The 21,673-nt window shown below is 41.4% G+C and overlaps 1 protein-coding gene across 8 annotated transcripts in view; it reads right to left on the minus strand.

The window, feature by feature from the left end:
- The window catches only part of ST3GAL6 (ST3 beta-galactoside alpha-2,3-sialyltransferase 6), a 79,280-nt gene that overhangs the window by 18,561 nt on the left and 39,046 nt on the right, over positions 1 to 21,673 (minus strand). For 4 of the 8 annotated variants that reach the window (XM_059164377.1, XM_059164375.1, XM_059164376.1 and 1 more), the window contains exons 3-6: positions 7,782 to 7,881; positions 4,976 to 5,053; positions 2,898 to 3,001; positions 1,837 to 1,900 (exon numbers count right to left, since the gene is read on the minus strand). In XM_059164377.1, coding sequence (XP_059020360.1) covers positions 1,837 to 1,900; positions 2,898 to 3,001; positions 4,976 to 5,053; positions 7,782 to 7,870 — 335 coding nt within the window. In that variant the 5' untranslated portion in view covers positions 7,871 to 7,881. Of the gene's footprint in view, positions 1 to 1,836; positions 1,901 to 2,897; positions 3,002 to 4,975; positions 5,054 to 6,751; positions 6,867 to 7,781; positions 7,882 to 9,857; positions 9,909 to 14,472; positions 14,576 to 21,673 lie in introns of those variants that run through there. The other 4 variants (XM_059164383.1, XM_059164380.1, XM_059164381.1 and 1 more) reach the window with 4 other exon arrangements.

Here is a 21,673-nt window from a genome sequence, read left to right on the forward strand (position 1 = left end):
TAGTGTCATAAGTGTATTCTGATCTGCTTTCAAAATACTCTTTCTCAAGTCCCTAGGAAACAGGTTTGCACAGTCAAACAAGCCATTCAGCGACGCCGACTCAGTATCTGAACGCATCCCCTGTGCGCACTCTGCGGGCATCCTACAAGGACATTCTCCATTCCCTCTCTACCTGAAAAGTCTCTGACTGCATTATTTTATTCTACTTCGACCCTGGACAACTTCAGACTCAAGGGCTCCTGTGCGATCAGCAAGATCTTTAATCCCTCCTCACCACCCACACCCACCTCTCCTAATTCTGGTGATGCTCAGAGCCTGACACGGGTTGATGGTGGGGGTGGGGGACATGCTCAGTGACAAAGGACAAAGGGTGGGGAACAGCAAGGTCAAGTCAGCAAGAAGAGAGGGAAGAGCCTGCCTGAGGGACACACAGATGATGAACACCTGTGTGAGAAGGGCTTCTGAAAGCAACTACATACAGTACAACATAGTTCTAAAAAACCAGGAAAGAATGAAACTTCTTGTCGCACCCCCTACCCCAAGAATCCTGACCGTAGCTCACATTTACAGGGACAAGGATCTTGTGATGGTTACTCTTATGTCAAACATTCAGGCACTGGACAGAACTCTCTAGATTCACATCCTGGCTCCAGCATTTGCTGACTGCAGCAAACTATGTATGTGTGTCTAGTTTCAATTCCCCCATAAAAAAAAAAAAAAAAAAAGGATTGTCAGGGATAGTTTGAAGATTGATGGTAAAAATTAGGAAGCATGATAGAATGCACATTTGCCAAAGGTTTGCATAAAACAATATTCTACCCATTGGAGCTATAAAACTTTAGGTGAGGAAAGAACGTATGTGGTTGGTGTTGATATGCAATCAAAAACTGAAATTAAGTTGAAGACATAGTTTTAAATGATAACAAGTAAATACAAGCTGAAATGATCAACATTTATTACATAATCCACACTCATAATCTGGGCTCCCAGAGAAAAAGGAGATAAATTCAGACAAAATCAAGCACTGTTCCTCTAGCTATTCTGTAAAGTCTACCTCCATTTTCATACCCCTGTCCACTACCCTCACTTATGTTTCCACTAAATAGCTCCCCTGTCCTCTTGAGCAAGACAGAATATTCTGTCATTCTCCTTTTCAATGGAGGCCTGACATCTGCAGACCACCTGTACCATCCAATGGGACCACTGGCCAAATCCTAAAATGTAGCTTAAAAATTTGAGAAGAAATTCTACCTCTCTAAAAGTATACCTGCTAAGAAGTCTATCTTTAGCAATTTCATTCCTACACAGCTAACCTGACACCAGAGTATTCTACAAACTCCATGACCTTTTGCAGTCAGAAAATGTATTATCTAAATAAGCTGTTTGCTTCCCTCCAGTATAATTCTGAGTAAGAGGAAGAGAGCTGCTTCTGAAATCCAATATTCAAGTGAAACTGAAAGGATCCTCATGTTAAAAAGATACATAGGAAGGTACAGGAAACAGCCTGTGGAGGGGGCTGTGAGTTGAGCAACAGAGGCTGTAAGTTAATTCTTCAGTACCAACAACTTAGAAAAGACGAATGTGGAATACAGTGTCTTGACCTGGAACTAGGACTGCTCACCATCGTAAGGCTCTCTGCAAACTTTTAAGACAACCAGTTATGTAGCTTCTAAATTAATTTTGTGTTTTATTTGAAGTATCACAGAAATAACTAGAGGTTTTAGTTATGCACAAATACTAAGGACTCTTCTTGTATGAAGACATTTTAAATTGGGGTGCACATTTTGAACCTCATTAGCTCAAACTCGTCAAACAAAAGCAAGGAAATAAACTCACTTGTCAAACTCGTCAAAGAGATCACAACTCTGCAGTTTTGAAAGAGCAAGTCGAAAATATTCCGCTAGAAAACAAATGAAATATTATAAATAAAAGGAATTATGGCTTCTTAGGTACTTAGTAAGCCATCTGTCCCCCTCCCTCCCCCAAACCCATTTCAAACTGGTAACAGCCCCAGGGGTTTATTCCATGGTGAAAATTAACAATACAGCTGCACTTAGCCAGCACTATTCAACAGGCACACTCAAAAATGCTCCGAGGACACATTACAAAAAGTACAGAAAAGAAAAAAAGAAAAGATGCTTAATCTGAAAACAATAAATATAAACGTCAAATGACATTAATATAGAATATAGACTTCCAAACTGACATTAGTCTAGAAACCAATTTTCAGTAAATTTAGCTGTATTATTAAATTCTCTGCTGTATTTTTTTAAAGCATATACACACCCATGCATACAATACACTAGGATCAGCTGAATATGCAAAATCTAACTTGGAAAACTGTAAGCCTGTCACCTCTTGGGCTTTCCGGGTCTCGCCTAGATCTACAACGTAAAGCTAGCCAGTTCACCTGTCGACAAGCCAAGAGAAAACTATTCTGTTGTTAGTAGATAGAGGGATGGATTCTCTCTCAATATGGCAAAAGTAAAACACCCTCTGGTCAAAAGGCTGATCCAGGAGCTAGATCTTAAATTGATGGAATAAATAAAACTCAGAGGTAAAGAGGTGGAAAGGGGAGCTGGAAAGGACATTAACCCAACTCACAGGGTCACCTTGCTAATTCTACACCAGAATCAACTAAGGCATGAGGACGCGTGAATAACAGCATGGGGCTAAATCAAAGAAAAAGCAGTTTCTCAATAAAAACAACAAATGTGCCATTATATTCTTAAATTCTACACTGCCTCAAAAAGGGGTAGGGTTTTTATATTAATATTTAATTTCCTTCATCCCATCTCCAAATCATTTCCTTTAAGGCCTTAAAATTACATAAATAGGTGGTTCACATCAAACATCATTCACATGACTAGGGCTAGGTAACGAATAATATTACTGACCTGATGTTCTTATCCCATAGGGCAAATCAAACTTATCGCTACCATACAAGGAAGCAATCTTTTTAAAATCAGCTGCACACAGAAAAGGGTGAAACTGATGAAACCTGCAAGAAAAAGAAAAAGCAATTTTCCCAAATGCCTACATTAACTGTAGCCTTCTAAAAATCACAGCTGAAGACAACTGCAGTATAGTACTCTTCCTGATATACTGACTATATGTGAATGTGTAATTATTTTTTAAATTCTTTAAAAATCACAGAATGGAATATGCAATGGAACTATACAACCAGAGTGCAAACACCTTCCAGGCTGTGGAAACAAAATTATATCATAGCTTCAGGGGCTAGCGAGCGGGAATCGAAATTCAAAAACAAACCAATACCAAGCGAAAACAAGTTAGCCACATGCAGGAAGAGACAAAGGAGGCAATAAGGGAAAATAAAAGCATGGGTGCTACGCCACTCCCCAATTTAAAATTCCATATGTACAAAGTTGTGTCAGCTGTGAAAATAAAAATATGATAAAAATTCGATGCGCCGAGGATTAAACTCTCTTCTGATATCATTCAGACTTTCTCAAGAACAAGAACTGTGGGTGTCGTCTTCTCACTGCCTGCTCTGTCCTGCCCTGCTGACCCCACTCGGGTCCTGTTGCAGACAAGCGAGCAGTGTGAGGAGAGTGGGATGGGCTCCTGTCCCCGTGCCCCCAATTTTAGCACCCAGCACAGAGTAAGCAGGCTACAAATGCTTAATGAATGACTGAATGAATTTCACCTCCATACTACTTCTTTATGGAGCCAGTATGACGTAGGAAAAAAAGGTTTTTTAATTAAAGAGAAGGAACAAGTCAAACTATCGCACACTCTGACCCTCACGCTTGACCCCATTTTCCAGTCTTATCAGCTCTGCTCTCTGAGTCTAAAAACTGCAGGTGCAGATCACAGTGCCCTGGGGTTTCAGGGGCTGTATGACAAGAAGGAAATAAACTGCAGTGGGATAAGGGTAACATAGCTCCGGTTTCCTTTTGGCTTTGCCACTCACGAGCCACTAACCTTGGACAAGTCCCATAAGCTTAAAGTCTTCAGAGCTACGTGAGAGCTCACACCATGTTCAGACTAAGGAAACAGGTGAGGATGAGCCTTTCCTGCTTGACGCAGGATCTGTCCCCTAGACTTAACTGTGACTGTGAGAGCACTCTCAAGGATCCAGCCTTATTTATACATGTTGGGTTCCAAGGTAAAATGCATTTATCCCAGTGTAGACTGGGTTCCAAAGTAAAACATATTCCTTTCCAGTGGTCCTAGCCATGCGTACTTGTGATCATAGGCAGAAATGTTTTCTGTACCTGCAGTTTCGTAGAGAGTTGATTTTAAAGGAATCTATAGCCCCAAGAGGTTAAGAACCAGCAATGAAAATGTGCAGTAACATACTAAAAGAAAATAGACATTTTTTGATCCTTAGTGGGTAAAATATTGAAAAGCCCATACCTGTTGTACACAATTAAAATGACCAGACTGTCATTTATCTCTATTTCTCTAGAAGCTATTGACCAGCAATCTGTCAAAGTTGAGGGAACAAAGGAAAAGAATATTTGTGGCTATTCTACAAGTGCTTTATATGGCTTTACCATATAAAGATCATTATTTACATTCCAAGTACTTCACTGAAAGTCCCTCAAAGTCAGGAAAAAGGTCTCATCATAAAGTTTAACCTAGAGGCCAGGGACAAAAAGCCACAAAATAATAAAGGTGAAAAACAACATGGGAACAACAAGGGCGGGGCAGTAAAACCCTGAAGAATAGTTCACTTTTTTATAATCAAACACAAATCAGTCTCTCTAATCTCACCTGTGTGAAAAGAATACTGGTCTGACTGAGTTCTTCAATGCCTTTGCTGAAAATATATGCAGAGCTCTGACTAAAAGCACAAAAAGAGACAGGATATTCAAGCTCTTTCCTAAATAAAGAGTGTCTACTTTCTACTGCTAAGATTTACATGAAAAAAAGTAAACAAGTGTGAAAAATGATCACAATCACGTTTTGAACATTTCGTCCGTCACAGTTTCTTTTAGATTTTTACCTCAGGAGAGAGGCAAAAGCTGGCTTCGATAAACAAGGCTGGATCTTATTTCTCCGCTTCATTTCCACAGGTGGCACCCTAGGAGACAAAAATAGGGTCAGTCAGAAACCAGAACCAGGCAGCCCGCCCAGAGGAAAACGAATGCCCTGGGAATCTGTTCAGTGCCACCACCTCAAGGCTACTCAGTCATGGAACTAAAAATTCTCACAGAAGCCCTTGAGGGAAGACAGTACCTTGCATATGTTGGAGGATGCATGGATACAAGGCAAGAGAATGAGAAAGGCTGAGGTGACAAGTGACCCAGAAGTAATTCAGTGAGCACCAAACAAAAAGCCTTCAAGTAGGGCCAGGATTACCACACTGTGGAGGCCCCAAGCAGGCTGACTTTTTAGAAGTACCCCCAACCCAGAACCTGAGAAACCCAACACACACCCATGCTCATGGCTATCTCGGTCCTCCATGCCACATCTGGGGACACCTGCCACAGAAACACAGACCTGCAGTTCCACAGACGCAGCCTTGTGATCTGGCTTCCACAAATCACACTATTCAGAGCCATATGTAACTCTCCTCTATTCTTGGCACAGGTTAGGCCCTTCTGGGTCTCCTGAATGGACTGCTTGTCTCCACAATTTAAAAGGGTATTGTGAAACAAGACAGAACACGACAACAAAAATAAATGAAGGGAACACGGTGACAGGATCCAGATTTAGCCAGCTTCATTACTGCTTAACAAAAAAAACATGTTAATGGGGCGCCTGGGTGGCTCAGTGGGTTAAAGCCTCTGCCTTCAGCTCTGGTCATGATCTCAGGGTCCTGGGATCAAGCCCCACTCTCTGCTTACCAGGGAGCCTGCTTCCCCATCTCTCTCTTTCTGCCTGCTTCTCTACCTACTTGTGATCTCTGTCTGTCAAAAAAAGACCCATATCCTTAAAAAAAAAGAAGAAGAAGAAGAAGAAGAAGAACATGTTAATGATCAATGATGTGAGGAACTCATCTTAAAAAACTAATCCAATTTCTTCTATAATCACAGGACTGAAACTAAAAGAATTGGTCTCAATTTTCAATTTTTTTGTTAAAAAATTCCGCATAGTTGGAACTGCTAGGTTTCTAAACTGCGAAGCTAATGAAGTCCTTATCAGAAAAAGATCTTTGGTGAATACCACAAATTACAAGAATCCCTTGATTTATATGTAAGGAAGGCATGTAAATATGGTGGACAAGGACATTACACCATAAAAACAAAATTATATTCAGAGGACAAAATGGACTATAAGCCATTACTTGGTTTCTAAGGTTATTCAAACAGAAGACCTTTTAGAAGATTGTTAAGACAAACTTTGAGTGGCTTTAAAAGGGTATCTGTCTTAAATAATTTTTAAGGAATCAAGTTCACAGCACAAAACCCACCTGAGGTAATTTCCCACGGTACTTTATGTGACTGGAGTGAGTGTGTTACCTTAAGCGTGTCATAAACACTCCTCAAACCCTGAGGACAAAAGACTGTGTAGAATTCAGATTCTTTATATTGTCTTCCTTATCATTCCCCTTGTGACACACAATAGGATTTGCAGGGAAGTAGCCATCTGGTAAACTCCCTGCTTTCTCTTCTGTTCTGTCTTCCATTACTAAGTGTGGGACAGAGATAAGATGTGGCAAAGATGGAAGGAGAGATCCCCATGGTATAACCCTCATGTAGTGTGTAATAAACCCTCGAAGTCCTCTAGCTCAGTATTTAAGTCCAAAGCCTAGAAACTTAGGTCCAAACCTACCCACCTGGCATAGGGTTTTCCCAGGGACCATCTGCCTAACTTCCTTCCATGAAGAGCATTACAATAATTTTTCAATCAACCAGTGGTGAAATAAATTCAGAAGCATCAATTTTTTTTATCTAGTAGGAAAACAAAACAAAACAAAACCCAGAAACGTGATCTAGGGTCTCCTACTGAAAAACTGGCAAAGAGTAGTGACAGTTTAAGACAGGAAATTACCATGTGATTTATTTTGATATCATATACAACCATCCACTCAGGATTTAAAGATCATCAAAACTTTATTCCTAGTCAAAGGACTGACAATAGGGAAAATGATTAAAAGCTTATTTAATACGTTTTTCTTTGCAATAAAATTACCTATGCCTCTTCCAAGTTTTATATGTAACATTTAAAGTCAACACGGTTTCATAATGTACACCTATATTCACCAAATATTTTTAAACAAAGAGAACCACAGGTAGTGTCTATATTTTAATCAGTAATTTCTTATTTTAGGCTCAACAGTCAAGTACCACTGAGTCCAAAAATTATTCCATCAATTCAAGATGAAATATATACGGAATCAACATCACTGCTTCACTGAAAAGTCAATAAAAAGAAATGCTATTTTATCAGTTTTTAAACTGTTAGAGTACAACATGGGAGACACTGGAATGGTAAAACTCCAACTTATAATGGGAAGCTATTAGAAAAGGTTCAAAATGTTAAAGAGGTTGTTTTTTGTTTTTTGTTTTACAGGTCCCTCTAGTATCATTTGTGTGTCTCTGTGAAAGCCTAGTTTGGGAATTATTTTTAAAGAGCAAAAATAATGGGATACCCTGGGTGGCTCACTCAGTCAGTTAAGCAACTGACTTCTGGTTTCAACTCAGGTCATGATCTCAGGGTCGTGAGATCAAGCCCCGCATCACGCTCTTGTTAAGCGCAGAGTCTGCTTCAGATTCTCTCTCTCTCTGACCGTCCTCCGACTCTGCTCTCTCTCTCTCTCAAATAAATAAATTCCTTAAAAAAAAAATAATAAAGAGCAAACTTACCAATAGACGTTTGTTCCCCATAATATACAATGCAGCACATAATAGAGAAAGACAGCACTCAGGAATATGGCCACAAGGTACCCTCTCATGGCTGGCCCACCTGAAACACAGGAATGAAGTCCAAAGAAAAGGCAGTATTATTTGTTCCATAGATGGGTTCACGCAAAGGCTCAAATACAAGATCAGTGAACAAACACAGAGGAAAAGGAGAAGTAAATGATGTAGGGCTCTTATTTTTTGAAATATCCACTAAATTTGCAGAAAGGGAACATTTTTTCTCTCTCTCTCCTCAGCCTCTTTAGACAATACAACATAGCAGGTACAACAAACAGCACCACTGTCTCAAAGCTGGTGGCTTCCATACTACTTTCTCATGTCAGAGAAGAAAAAAACTCATTCAGAACAGAATTTTACACATATATTCCATATCCAAAACTTGTTTTGAGAAACGTTAAAAAAAAAATCTTTCATTCTCTCCATAGAAAGTGAATGTATGCCTTAAGATGTAAACAAACACTGCATTTCTTCACTGCTCAAAATGATTTTCAAAGCTATACATTGTAATTTTTTAAAAAGATTTTATTTATTTATTTGACAGACAGAGATCACAAGTAGGCGGAAAGGCAGGCAGAGAGAGAGGGAAGCAAGCTCCCTGCTGAGCAGAAAGCCCAATGTGGGGCTCGATCCCAGAACCCTGGGATCATGACCTGAACCAAAGGCAGAGGCTTTAACCCACTGAGCCACTCAGGCACCCCCTCTACATTGTAATTTTTACAGGTCCTTTGTGTAACTTTTAAATACTGGGAAGGGGGCCTGGGTGGCTCAGTAGGTTAAGTGTCCGACTCTCGATTTTGACTGAGGTCGTGATCTCAGGGTCGTGAGCTGGAGTTGGGCTCTGGGTATGGAGCCTGCTTAGGATTCTCTCTCTCTCCCACAGCCACCTTCTTCCCTCTCTCTTAAAAAACAAACAAACAAACAAACAAAAACCAAAAAAGTCATTTTATAAAAACTAAGAAAAAAAATCTACTAAAAAGGATTTCCCACATCTCCAATTTCTATAGACTTTTAAGTATACCCATTTGATTTTTCAATATCATAGCACAGGTAAATTTAGCTAATTTCTTACTTGTTTTTGCACTACATAGACAATTTGGTCCATTATACATTTATAGATGGATAAATATCCATCTGGACCATATCCATCTGGACACTATCCTCTCTACAGTATCATTTTAAAGACCCTTTATAAGACATATACATTTTTAAAAACCTAACCATATTTAGTTCTCACTTTTGCTTCCTAGAAATGAGTAAGTTCTCACTTCCACATGCAATTCAATGCAAAAGACAATACATCATATGGTTCTTATAATAGATTTCCCAATGCTTGTGATTTGAAATAAGTAGGCCATCTCTTTGCCTCTCTTATCAAGTTTCTGGTTCATCTGGGCAATTACACATGCCACTCCTCCCATTCCTGTTCTTATCTGTTAACCTCAATCATGCCAAGGCAGGGTAGACATCATGAGTCTGAGGAGATACATTTCTAAATAATATCATGCTGTCTCCCTTTTAACAGTAAAATAAGACCAAATGAAAACCTTAAAATAAAGCACTCCTTTGTCTTCATACGAGACTATAATAAACAGGATCTGAGCTTTCCTTGATAAGGTGGGTCATCTTAACAAATGTCATAATTGTGCCAGGCTTCTCTGGAACCAGGAAGGGTGTGGGACTGTCGCTAAGCAGTCTTCATGCAATGGAGATGGCTGGCTTCCCCTCCCTTGCTGTCTGTCAGCTGCGGCTTCTTACTTCCATCACACCCACGTGCCATTATTATAAGTTAGTTAGAAATGCCTATGTAAGGAGAAAGCAAATAGAGGAGGTAAATGAGCTAACTTGACACATCTCCCTTAGTATACATAATTCCCCTTGAAAAGTCAACACTGCTTAGCAATCAGAAGACATGACTCATGGCCCCGCTCCACTTAACTCTGGGGGGTGCCTAGTTAAATCAGCTGACCTCTTCCAACCCGAGTATCCTCACCTGTTTACAAGGGAGAGCACACAACCTACCTCTTGGACCTATTAGGTAGATGACCCCAAATGATGGCTGTCTCACACAACCTAGGGCACAAAATACATGCTGAGTAAGTTTGTGTATTTCACTGCTATTGGTTTCCTAAACTAAAGTTTGCCGTGCTCTTTTTCTAAGTTGTAATATGCACGGGTTTTGAGAAAGCCAAAGTTAGCCTTGGTCTCTCCTGATGCAGCCTACTCAGCATTCTCACTGGCTTACCAGGAAAAGGTAGTTGCGTGTGGTTTTGGCAGAAAACCCACTTCCTCTGATGGCAAAGGGAGTAAAGCATGTAAGGAACATCTAGATCTGCTCTCCCATCCCCTCAGTCCTGCACATCTCTTTCCACTTTGTGTTGTCTTCCTCAGCCATTTGTAATATATGCTATCTTGATGTACTATGGGTTGGTTTTCTTTTTTAAATTGCCTTAAATTCTTCATGGTAAAAAGCAAGAAATAAATTGCAGGATTATTATTCGTAGGTTTAAAAAAAAAAAAGGTATGGTTCTATGTTTCTTAAGAAATACTTGGTAAAATCCAAATGATGGAGAGAATTAAGGTTTGGGATTATCGGTAAAAATCTAAGACAGTGAGGCCTTTGGATGTCAGCTGCATCACTGAAATGGCTAACTGAAGAATGGAAGAGAAGTTAGCTAGCCCAGAGCCTGGCCCTTATACCTGTTCAGCAAATGTTAGCTTTCCTTCCTCCCCTCGTACTAGGTGCCCTGAGGAAGGTCAGGGAACTGGGGTCCATACAGGGGAGACCTGATCATATTAAGTCCTGACCAAAGGCCATGAGCAACGCTTCATGGTGACAAGATACAGGCCTATCAGTGCTCACAGGGGACTGATGTGGATTTGGCTTGTCTCATCCCTTTGAATGATGTGACCTCAGCAGAATGCTCCCCTCCACCATGTAGGTATTACCCAAACATGGATAGAGGATAAATATAAAAGACTCCAAAGAACACAATGGGATTATTTATATATCCTGTAACTCCCTTGAAAATACACTGTAATTAACCCCCTTTTGTTGTACAAGCTGATGGTGGCGGACATCTGGGGTGTTTGGCAACTCTGGGAGTTTTAGAATCCACCAGATACACTTGAACGGGAACAGTTTTAAATTACTCAAGACTGTCCTGGAAGGTATTTTACCACGGGGCAATACAGTCACAAAACAATCTGTCTAAATGCTCAGATATTTAAGGCTCCACCAACAATAACATCATTTATGCAAACACCCAATGTGGATGCCACTTACCAGTATCAGCAAACTTCTAAAAACCTATTTACACGTAAGATAAAACCGCAGATGAAGACTGTGAGAAAGAACTCAGTATTTACAATTCGACTTGCTCATCTCTTCCCCAAAAATGCATTCTTCAGGAAATTCATATATTATTTTACAAAGCACAGAAGTATGAGAGTGAGATTTTCTTTTTCATTCACTAATAACGTTCTTTTTTTTCATTCCTTTTTCCTTTTAAAGATTAAAATGAACCTACTCTTGAAGAGCCATTGTATACACCAGCTGAGAAAAATTTAGAAAGCTTAGCCTCTCTCTTGTATTTCAGGGGCAATTCAAAGCATATTCAAGTTGCAAAGCAGACTGGGCCAGCCCAGATAACCTTGTGATACACATGTATAGTTCCTCTGCCGGCTCGTAGGGAAAAAACCTTCAGTAACAAACAGATTCTCTAATTATAATTCTATAAATGGAATGACCATTTTGCTTTGAACTAATATTTCAAAAGAAAACCAGAATTTAACATAGAGTGCCTGCTTTAAGGGGAAGTGGGGGTGGGGGAAAGCCCGGTGGAGCTTCCATTACAAACTAGTTTCAAGATCTTGACATAAAACATGACAGACCCAGCTTCTTGGCTGCAGCTGTTCCAAAAACCAGGGTGCCGATAACATTCTTTACAAAATTTAAGTTATAAAGCAATTATTTATCTCAGGTGTGGGTACAAGTCATCACGGGGAGAACAGGAATCATTGGCAGAGATCAACTATTTCTTCTCAAATTATAATATATCGATCTATGAATACTCTCCATATGTCAAAGTGAGCTCCATCTTGAGCAACGGTTTTCCCTTCTCTTTAATAATAAAAGTGTGTCTTATATGGAGCTTTAAAGTTCATAAAATGCTCTTATGTCCCTCACTTCACTTAAGGCTCAAGACAAGCTTGATAAATGGCACGGACATATGATCTTCCTGGTGAATGAGGAAACTGGAAGTCTCTGAGACTGAGTTGCCCTAGGTCACACAGCTTGAAAGACAGAAATAGACTGAAGGTCTAACCATTTCTTCCTCGTAGTTCTATTCCTGGTGTCATCCTGTCTCTCAAGACAAAAGGCGTGAGTGAGGGGAGCCCAAAAGATAGTTCTAATCTATAACTTCCTGACAATATTCGTTTGGCAGCTAGAGTTCCTAAAGAGTAAATTCAGATCTCTGTGAAAGGGAAAGGGCTCCAGGGCAGTGTGCTCCCAAGTGATGTGGCAGGGCCAAGGGTCAGCACCCGATGGGGGCTTGGTAAAGTAAGGGCCTATTCAGCCAGAGCAGCCCCACCCCGGTTGAACTGCCATTTTGTTATAAAACTTAAATTTAGTCTGCACCACCACCATCCCCCACCCCCGCCCAGGGGAATTTACTTAAAAACAAGTCTGGGGAAACCAGTCCCAGGTAACAAAGTCCAAATACAAGGGTGGGTCAGACCAGATGGAGGTATCCAATCAGTGGGGGTGCATACTGTCTCCTAGCTACCCAGGAGTATGGGCCCCACCCTTTGGGCACCTTTTGGGCACCAATTCTGAACTAGGTGATAGGCTGGTTCAAATCTCTACTAGGGTAAATTGTAACTCAGTTGGTCACCGAGCATGACTGCGCGGCTTTCTGTGTGTGTTACAATTTCTTTGGCCACCTGTGTGTGGCCAGGCCCAACCACATGGCCTTTGCTCTATAAAAGTCAGTCTGGAAAGCAGGGAGGGGCGGCCTGGACCCGTCTGTTTGACGGTCGGTTTGATTCTTGATGCTTGGCACAAAATAAAGCTTTGCTTGACTTTAGCTTTGTATCAGTCTCGCTCCTTTAATCATGGACCCATTATTGGGGTACCCATTTTGGGGGGACCCAACAGGTAACAATCACATTCCTGAGTTCCTATGGGACTGGAATCTCTGGAGCTCAGACACGTGCACTGAAACAAGCACCCTCCAAAACCATTCTTACGCATACCAAAGTTTGAGAATCATTGCCATTGTAAATGCAAGAGAACAACAGAGGGAAAAAAATATGAGTTTACTGAAATCCAGAGACCATGACAGATTTTATGGTAGTCATCCGGATGAGACTCTGAGCTCCCTAAGGGCAAGACAGTACATCTATCACTGCATTTTCAGCATTTCTAATACTTGTCACACAGACGATAAGTAGATAGCTGTTGAATGTAGTTACACATTCCGTAATTAGATGCTTTGCATTTTTTCTTTTTACCAGAAATGCCTAGCATGTGGCAAAAGCGCCATGGATAATGACTGATCAGAATCATTAAGACAGGAGCGTTCAGCATCACGCGCCAAGGCAAGTGACAAATGCTTTTGGTGATTTATCTCCTGTAATCTCACAGCCACCCCATGAAGGGAATAGTAAACTTACAGCTCCCATTTTATGGATAAGGAAACTGAAGTCCTGACAGGAACAGTAACTTCCCTGAGCTGACAAATAATAGACCCAGAACTCCAACCCTTTTCTATCTGACAGGAGCCCATGCATTGTACGCCGCTCTCCTGATGTGAGCTTTCATAAATGCGTGCATCTTTCTGACACCAGACAAAGCACTACATAACACTTGTCTCATTTGTCTATCCTACCAGCTCCTTATGCAGTATAAATCCCAGGGATTGAGGAAACCAAGAGGAAGGTTACAATCACAAAGTGGGCAGAAGCAAAACCCTATGACTCCCACCCCTTGCCCTTCCCAACTCATTCTGCTGGATTTCAGGAAACCCATTATTGTCTTCCATGGTTCTGTTGAGTGCCCTATGGCAGCGATTCTCAAACTCGACTACCGAGAGAAGCAAATAGGAGAAGCAAACAGGAGAGCCTTTGGTTCAATGCACATTCCTGAGCCTCCGGGCAAGCTTGATGGCATTACTTAAAAGGGCAAACAAACCAACGGATCCTATGGAATGACACTTGAAAGTGGTCAGATTTTTATTTCTGGACTCTCCTCATGCCTTCTCAAATCAAAAGGAGTTTGTTTTACCGACATCCAGCGAGAACAAAACATGTTCAACAACAGCTCTGGAATAACTGTTCTATTCACCAAGCACAAAAGCCCTATGGGTATCTCAGCATCCTACAACATGAAGGAAGAAACACTCTTCATGTTCGCTCTTCCAGACACTGAGCACACAGACCCAGCCTGCCTGGCCTCTCTGGGACACTTCCACCACACTGGGGGGGAGATGCTTCCTAACGCCCCTCCTGTCCGTGGGCTCAGGTCCACCCAGGCTCTGAGACTGATCCCACCAGCCCCAAGGAAAGAGAGCCTGAGGAGCCCTGGAGTGACACCTCCACAGTTTGGTCAGGTTCTAGCAGATTCCCCACGGACCTTCGCCGTCTCCTTCACCAGGCCTGAAATGCCGGCAGCTCGCTGGAGGACATCCTTGTTTGGCGAACTCTGCAGACCTTCTTCTCTTCTCACCCCAGCGGCTCTGCAGCGAAACTTCCAATTTTTTAGTCACTTGTATCTGAACCATGTCCCCATCCACTCTGTTCCCCAGGGCCCCTGCTGCCTCCGTGAGGACAGTGACCGCTCTTCCACTCCTCGGTCTGGCTTTGCACACCACGCACTGCTGCTCAACGGTCTTAGCAAACAACCTGCACCTTTGTGCGTATTGGACAAGAACGGCCCTCCTGCCAAGAAGGGCCCTTCATCACCCCTGCCATGTGGGCACAATACCTTGGCATGGGCAGGATTTCAGCCACAACTCTCCCCTCAGGCAGGGGCCTCTGTTCCTGGCTCACCTCCACAGCCTTTCCAGGTGGCCCGGCTGGCAGCCAGCACCCATTCAGCCGTCCGGGAGTTCCTTCTCCACACAGCTCTCCACCAGTCCTCAGCTCACACTGACACACGTGAGACTGTGTGAACTTGGCCAGCAGATCATACACGCTGCCCGGCTTCCTCTTTGTATTGATTGCTCCGTTCTGACTATGCTGTCATCACATGTCCCTGTGAGGAGTAGCTCCAGCTCTAGCCACGTAGTAATGTCTCGATTTTTTGGTTCAGCCCCAAAGGTCCCCTAAGCCTCCTAGACCTGGCCATCTCCATATAGCCCGAGCCTCAACACAGACACACAGGACCCCACAGTGACCCATAGAAAGGGCTCAGTCCTCTTTAAATCATTTGCCACCTCTTTTTTAAAGGATGGTCCTTATTACTAACTGGAAGACCCAAATGTACCTGGTAGCCTCTTATCATACAAAGGACCGTTACCCTTTGGTGCTGATGATCATGTGTAAATAACAGCACAGTTGATTAAGTTACTCACCAAATGCCCAACAGTACACTAAGCCCTTTTCACACATGATGATGAAAGCAAGTATATCATCATCTCCATGCTAGAGATGCTTAATTACCACAACAGTGGCTAGAATTCAAACTCGGATCTGAGTTTAACTGTACATTATGGAAAACTTTTAAATTGTATATATGGGAAACTATAATCACCGTTTTGTTTTAACTATTACATCATCAACTTTATATTCACATAACACCCTTTTTAAAGTAAAAAAGGGAATGATACACATTAAATATAGGCATTTATTAAAATACACCTAGAAACATAGTATGAAAAATGTTTACTTTATAATTAAAAAATAAATCTTAAAGACTCAGTACTCTGATTGATGAGATTTCTGCTGGAAGGACCTGATAATTCTCAATAGGCCATAATTAAAGAATAAAGAGTAGCACATACAAAATTACTATGCCATCTTATACCTGAAAAAGTAAAGTTTAAATCTGAGATGTTGAGTTATTACTGTCTGATACAAATTAAGGGGGAAAAAATCTGACATTACTGAGTAAATAGAAAGTTTGATATATGCACCACTACCCACAAAATAACTGTCTAGTTTCAACAAATTGGACCAACTGTATACATTCTGGCTGATTTCTAAATACATAGTTTTTTCTTTCTGCATGGCAAAGGGAAAACATGTACAATTAACTTTCTCTCCCCCTCCCCCAATTCTTCAGCGAATACAATGATAGGCAGCTAGTTCTCCACACATATACACACTCTTCTTTCAGTCTGTCCAGAAACCCAGTGCTTTTGCCAGATTTCATCCTTAGCAGATGTAAACAGATCTTTTTACCTAATTAAAGCTAAGCTTTCCCTGCCAAAGCAGATGACCAAATCCTCTCCTGAAAATTGGTTGTGCTTACTGCAAAGAATATAAAAAGGACAGAAATGACTTTTCAGCAGAATTTTGTTTTTTAATAGCACAGTGGGACACACTAAAATCATTCAGCTAATAGCATACTATACTGGATGCTAAAAATAAATGAACTGAAGTTCCTGTTTTCCAAGATCTCTCTCTTCAGACTCAGCTACATTGAAAATACACAAAGAAGCTTTTAAAGGAACTTCTTACATTCCTACTGTTTATTCATATTTTCTCCCAGAGACCCATTTCTTCTCCCAGAGTGGAAATTTTCTCTATTTCCTTATATTAAGACCCAACTCATAAGATAACCTACAAGGAATATTATATGTTAACAGGTTAATAACTGTGGCTAAATTTTTTAAATTCACTTTATTGAGATAAAATTTTTATATAATAAAATTCACTTTCAGGTATAGAATTTGATGAGTTTTCACAAATGTATACAGTCATGTAACAACTACTAAAATCATACTAAATATTTCCATCAACCTCCACCCCCACGTTCCTATTTCCTCTTTAAGGCCAACTCCCTGGGCCTTGATCTGTTTATTGAAATACTTTTGCTTTTTCTAGAAGTTCATTTAAATAGAAGCATATGATAAGAACCTTATATCTGGCTTATTTTAGTTAGTATAAATGCTTTTGAAAAAATTGTCCATGTTGCTTATATCAGAAATCCACTCCTTTTTTACAGTCACGTAGTATTCCATTTTATGACTCTACCACAACTATTTATCAAGTCACCACCTAATAGACATTTAGTTCTTTTCACATTTTTTTTTAAAAGATTTTATTTATTTGCCAGAGATACAGAGAGAGAGTACACACAAGCAGGCAGAGAGGCAGGCAGAGGCAGCGAGAGAAGCAGGCTCCCCGCCGAGCAAGGAGCCCAACGTGGGACTCGATCCCAGGACCCTGGAATCATGACCTGAGCCGAAGGCAGTGGCTTAACCAACTGAGCCACCCAGGCGTCCCTCTTTTCACATTTTTTGTTGTTGCTACTTTTAGCAACAACATTTAACATTCAAGTACAAGTCTTTGAATAAGCATATGCTCTCATGGGTCATACAGTAAATGTATGTTTAATTTTATATAAAAACTTTATATTGTAGTCTCGTGCCTATTCCTGAACAGATTTGCTTGAATTCCTCAGTTAAAAGAGGGGGGAAAAAACACAAAAAACTGCTCCTATAACAATCCAAGTTATTGATGCCACTGAATAATACAAATCATTGGCAGAAGTAAGAACTGATACATCTGTTAGTATCAAGAGCTCATCATGGGTGTGTACTCCCCGAGATGAGTCTGAGAAGGGAACCATTACACTGTTTCTAAATATGACTATCTGTTGAGAGACCTAGAGTAAAATATTTTAAATTTTTTTTTTTAAGATTTTTTTATTTGACAGAGAGATCACAGTAGACAGAGAGACAGGCAGAGAGAGAGAGAGGGAAGCGATGTGGGACTTGATCCCAGGACCCTGAGATCATGACCCGAGCCGAAGGCAGCGAAGGGAAGCGATGTGGGACTTGATCCCAGGACCCTGAGATCATGACCCGAGCCGAAGGCAGCAACTTAACCCACTGAGCCACCCAGGTGCCCCTAGAGTAAATTATTATAGACTCCTGCTGTTCAAAGTGAGGTCCATGGACCAGCAGTATTGCCAACACCTGGGAACCTGGTAGAAATGCAGAACTGCAGCTCCACACTCTTGACCCACTGCATCAAACTGATGCTTTAACAAGACCCCCAGGTGATCTGTGTGTTTGAGAAGTACTGATGGAGACAGTCTGGTAAAGAGAACCTCCAAGGAATATTATATGTTAACAGGTTAATAACTGTGGCTAAATTTTTTAAATTCACTTTAGTGAATTTAGTGAACCACCCCCAGAGGGTCAGGGCTCTGGGAGATATCCCAAAGGGTTTTTAGAGGAACCAGAAGCTCACTCTACATTACCTGCTATCTTTGCTAAGTCTTTTGGACTTGGCCTTTTCAATTTTCCAGAAGAAACCAGTCAGATTCTGTCTGAAATAAGTGGCTTGAGAAGAATTTCCCTCACATTCTAGGGAATATTTGTGGTTGCCTTGTAAATTCCCTCAACATTTTCATTCCTATATCGTTTTCGGTCTTCTTCCACTTGCTACCACCATCACCAAAATACTCCTGGTATTTTGAGAGGAAATACTCCTCTCATATCTACAGGGCACATATTTCATTCTGCATTGCCTAAAATGGTCAACTGCATCACCAGCCAAACCTTTACAACCTCGGGCCCCATTACTGTTGTTCACAGCTTGAACCCCGGATTTACAGACCTCAGAGCTAGAAAGAGTTCACGGCATGTTGACAGAGAAAGGTCTTAGGTCACCATATTCTAGAAGAGACAGTCAGGATTTAGAAAAATTTAAAAACTTGCCAAAGGGGATCTCACTCACAAGTAGTAGAGTCCGTGGCACAACAAGACATTTTTATGTGGACTTTCCTCTAGCTCGATTCCAGTCTCATGGTAGGGACACGGTAATAACCCACTAGTCTTGGTTTTGTTCAGTCCTCTCCAACCTTCACGGTTTTCAATTCCCAAGCCACCTCCTTCGGGGGGCACTTCACCGCCCTGGGTCTCTCTCCTCTAACTTCTCTGCCTACAATTTCCAGGTCTCCTCCTCCCGGGCACACATAAATGTGGGCGTTCTCAAGGTCTTGTCTTAATTAATGCTGGTCCCTAAAGCCATGTGAACGTTTCTTCTCAGCTCCTAGCAATGATCTCTAATCTATCTTGAAACCAGCCCACGTGCTGCACCTGGCACCAAATCCTCAAAGCCCAGCTCTCGTTCTGTCACCCACTCTGCAGGGAAACCATCAGTGGCTTTCCACAATCTGCCAAATAAATGTAAAATTGGTTAGCCTGGCATGTCGGGCTCCATCTTCTCTTCACTCCATACAATTAATTCTTTGCAGGTAGCAGCATAATTAGGTGTTAAGGCAGCCTGCACAGTGATCAGACCCTGGGGGTTTGAGTATCAGCTCTACATATCTGACCAGTTACAGGACCCTGGGAGGTTGCTTAATCTCTTTATAACTTAGTGTCCTCCGCTATAAGATGGCAATAATACCACCCAAGAGAGCTACTGTACGTCGTAAATATAAAGCCCTCAGGTAAAAGTCGGGCATGCAGTAAGGACTCTCCTAAACTTGTTCTCATTCTTCTTTTAAAACTCATGAAATATTAACTGCCCACAGACCAAGGTCTTACTAAAACATGAACTTTGTAACATCTTGGCAAAGACCCTGAAGAACTAATGCCACTGCACTAATAATAGCTTCAGAAAATTAAGCTTCCATTACTAAGCTAGCTATTTCTGCACATTCATTTCAACATTTCAAAGCATCCCTGATAGGAAGACTTATTCATCTGCTTCTGAATAAAAAATGAAAGGGGTTCAAGGTAGAAGTAATCCACCAGCAAAACTCACGTCAGAATTAGACCCAATTTCTGGCTATAGAAGCAACATCTTTTTATTCTTTTCATAATACAACTGCTCTGGAGTTTTAGTAAAAAAAACAAACAACCCAGACTTGGAATCAGCGTATCAAATTCATGTCTTGAAACAAGAAATAAAATCAAGAACTCTGGAAATAATTTGAGTGGACAAACAGTTTCATCTTACGTTGTTATGCCACTGAGAAGTATTCAAATATTGCATTCTAGATTCGGAAAGAAAGAGACAATCAGCAATGTCTAACAAGGTAGGGGTGAGGAGCTGAGTGTCTCAGCCCTAGAGAATGGGAACAGAAAATGGAACTGCAACAGATGGCAATAAAAATAGTTTCAGCATTCTGAACACTTACATAATAGACCTGTTCTAAATATTCTACATGTTTAATTCCTTTACTCCTCAAAACCACCCTTGAAGAAAGGTACTACTGTCATCCCTACCACACGGGTGATGACACTAAAGCAGAGAGAAATTTTAACGTCCTCAAGAATCCCTTCCCCAGGGACGCCTGGGTGGCTCAGTTGGTTAAGCAGCTGCCTTCGGCTCAGGTCATGATCCCAGCGTCCTGGGATCGAGTCCCACGTCGGGCTCCTTGCTCAGCAGGGAGCCTGCTTCTCCCTCTGCCTCTGCCTGTCATTCTGTCGGCCTGTGCTCTTTCTCTCTCTCTCTCTGACAAATAAATAAAATCTTAAAAAAAAAAAAAAAAAAAAAAAAAGAATCCCTTCCCCAGGGTAGTAAGTGGCAGGGCTGGAATTAGAGCACAGGACACACCAGAATCCGCACTTCCATCTGATGCCAGGAGATGTGTAGACTGGCAGGAAAGACAGTTCCATAAATCACCAAGATGATGATGGCTCAGATTCCAATATATGAAGGTATGTCTGGCAATAAGAAACCTGCAGATCCATGTCCAGCCTGAGTCCTGCGGTGGTCAAGAGTTCTGCCAGCCCAGGGGCTCAGGACCCTGAAACCACTCATGAGTAATCTCGGTGTGACAGTGAAGAGCTCAAAAGATTCCCAAGGACCAAAGCCCAAAGCCATTGTATATGTCCGAATTTGCCAGTACCACTAAAGAAAGCACTATGTTGGGGCACCTGGGTGGCTCAGTGGGTTAAAGCCTCTGCCTTCGGCTCACGTCATGATCTCGGGATCCTGGGATCGAGCCCCAAATTGGGGGGGGGGGGGGGTCTCTGCTCAGCGGGGAGCCTGCGAAGTTCTTCCTCTCTCTCTGCCTCCCTCTCTGCCTACTTGTGATCTCTGTCAAATAAATAAATAAAATCTTTGAAAAAAAAAAAAAAGAAAGCATTATGTTCTCAGTCAATGGGTGTCCTTCACAAAAACAATTTTCAAACAAAAGAGTAATGTAACAAATTTGCTAGAAGAGTAACTTTCTTCTAGCAAAGAAGCCTTCAGAAAGAAGGCTTTCTGATAAGCCTTCACCAACCAGGAAGACGGTTTAGACGAATGGGTAAAACGTGGAGCTAATTCCTGATGGACATTTGAGCTCCAGAGCTTTCCCAGAATAAATATATGAAGTGGGATTTTAAATTTGTACATGGGTTCCAGGAATAGTAAAGAGAATATGCCTATAAATCATATTAAGGTACTTTAATAAAATTATTATTACTGGGCGCCTGGGTGGCTCAGTGGGTTAAGCTGCTGCCTTCGGCTCAGGTCATGATCTCAGGGTCCTGGGATCGAGTCCCGCATCGGGCTCTCTGCTCAGCAGGGAGCCTGCTTCCTCCTCTCTCTCTGCCTGCCTCTCTGCCTGCTTGTGATCTCTCTCTGTCAAATAAATAAAATCTTTAAAAAAAAAAATTTTTTTTAAATTATTATTACTTGTAGTATTTAAGGATGGAAAGGAA

This window comes from Mustela lutreola, chromosome 2 (assembly GCF_030435805.1).
Source record: "Mustela lutreola isolate mMusLut2 chromosome 2, mMusLut2.pri, whole genome shotgun sequence".
Classification (NCBI taxonomy): Eukaryota; Metazoa; Chordata; class Mammalia; order Carnivora; family Mustelidae; genus Mustela; species Mustela lutreola.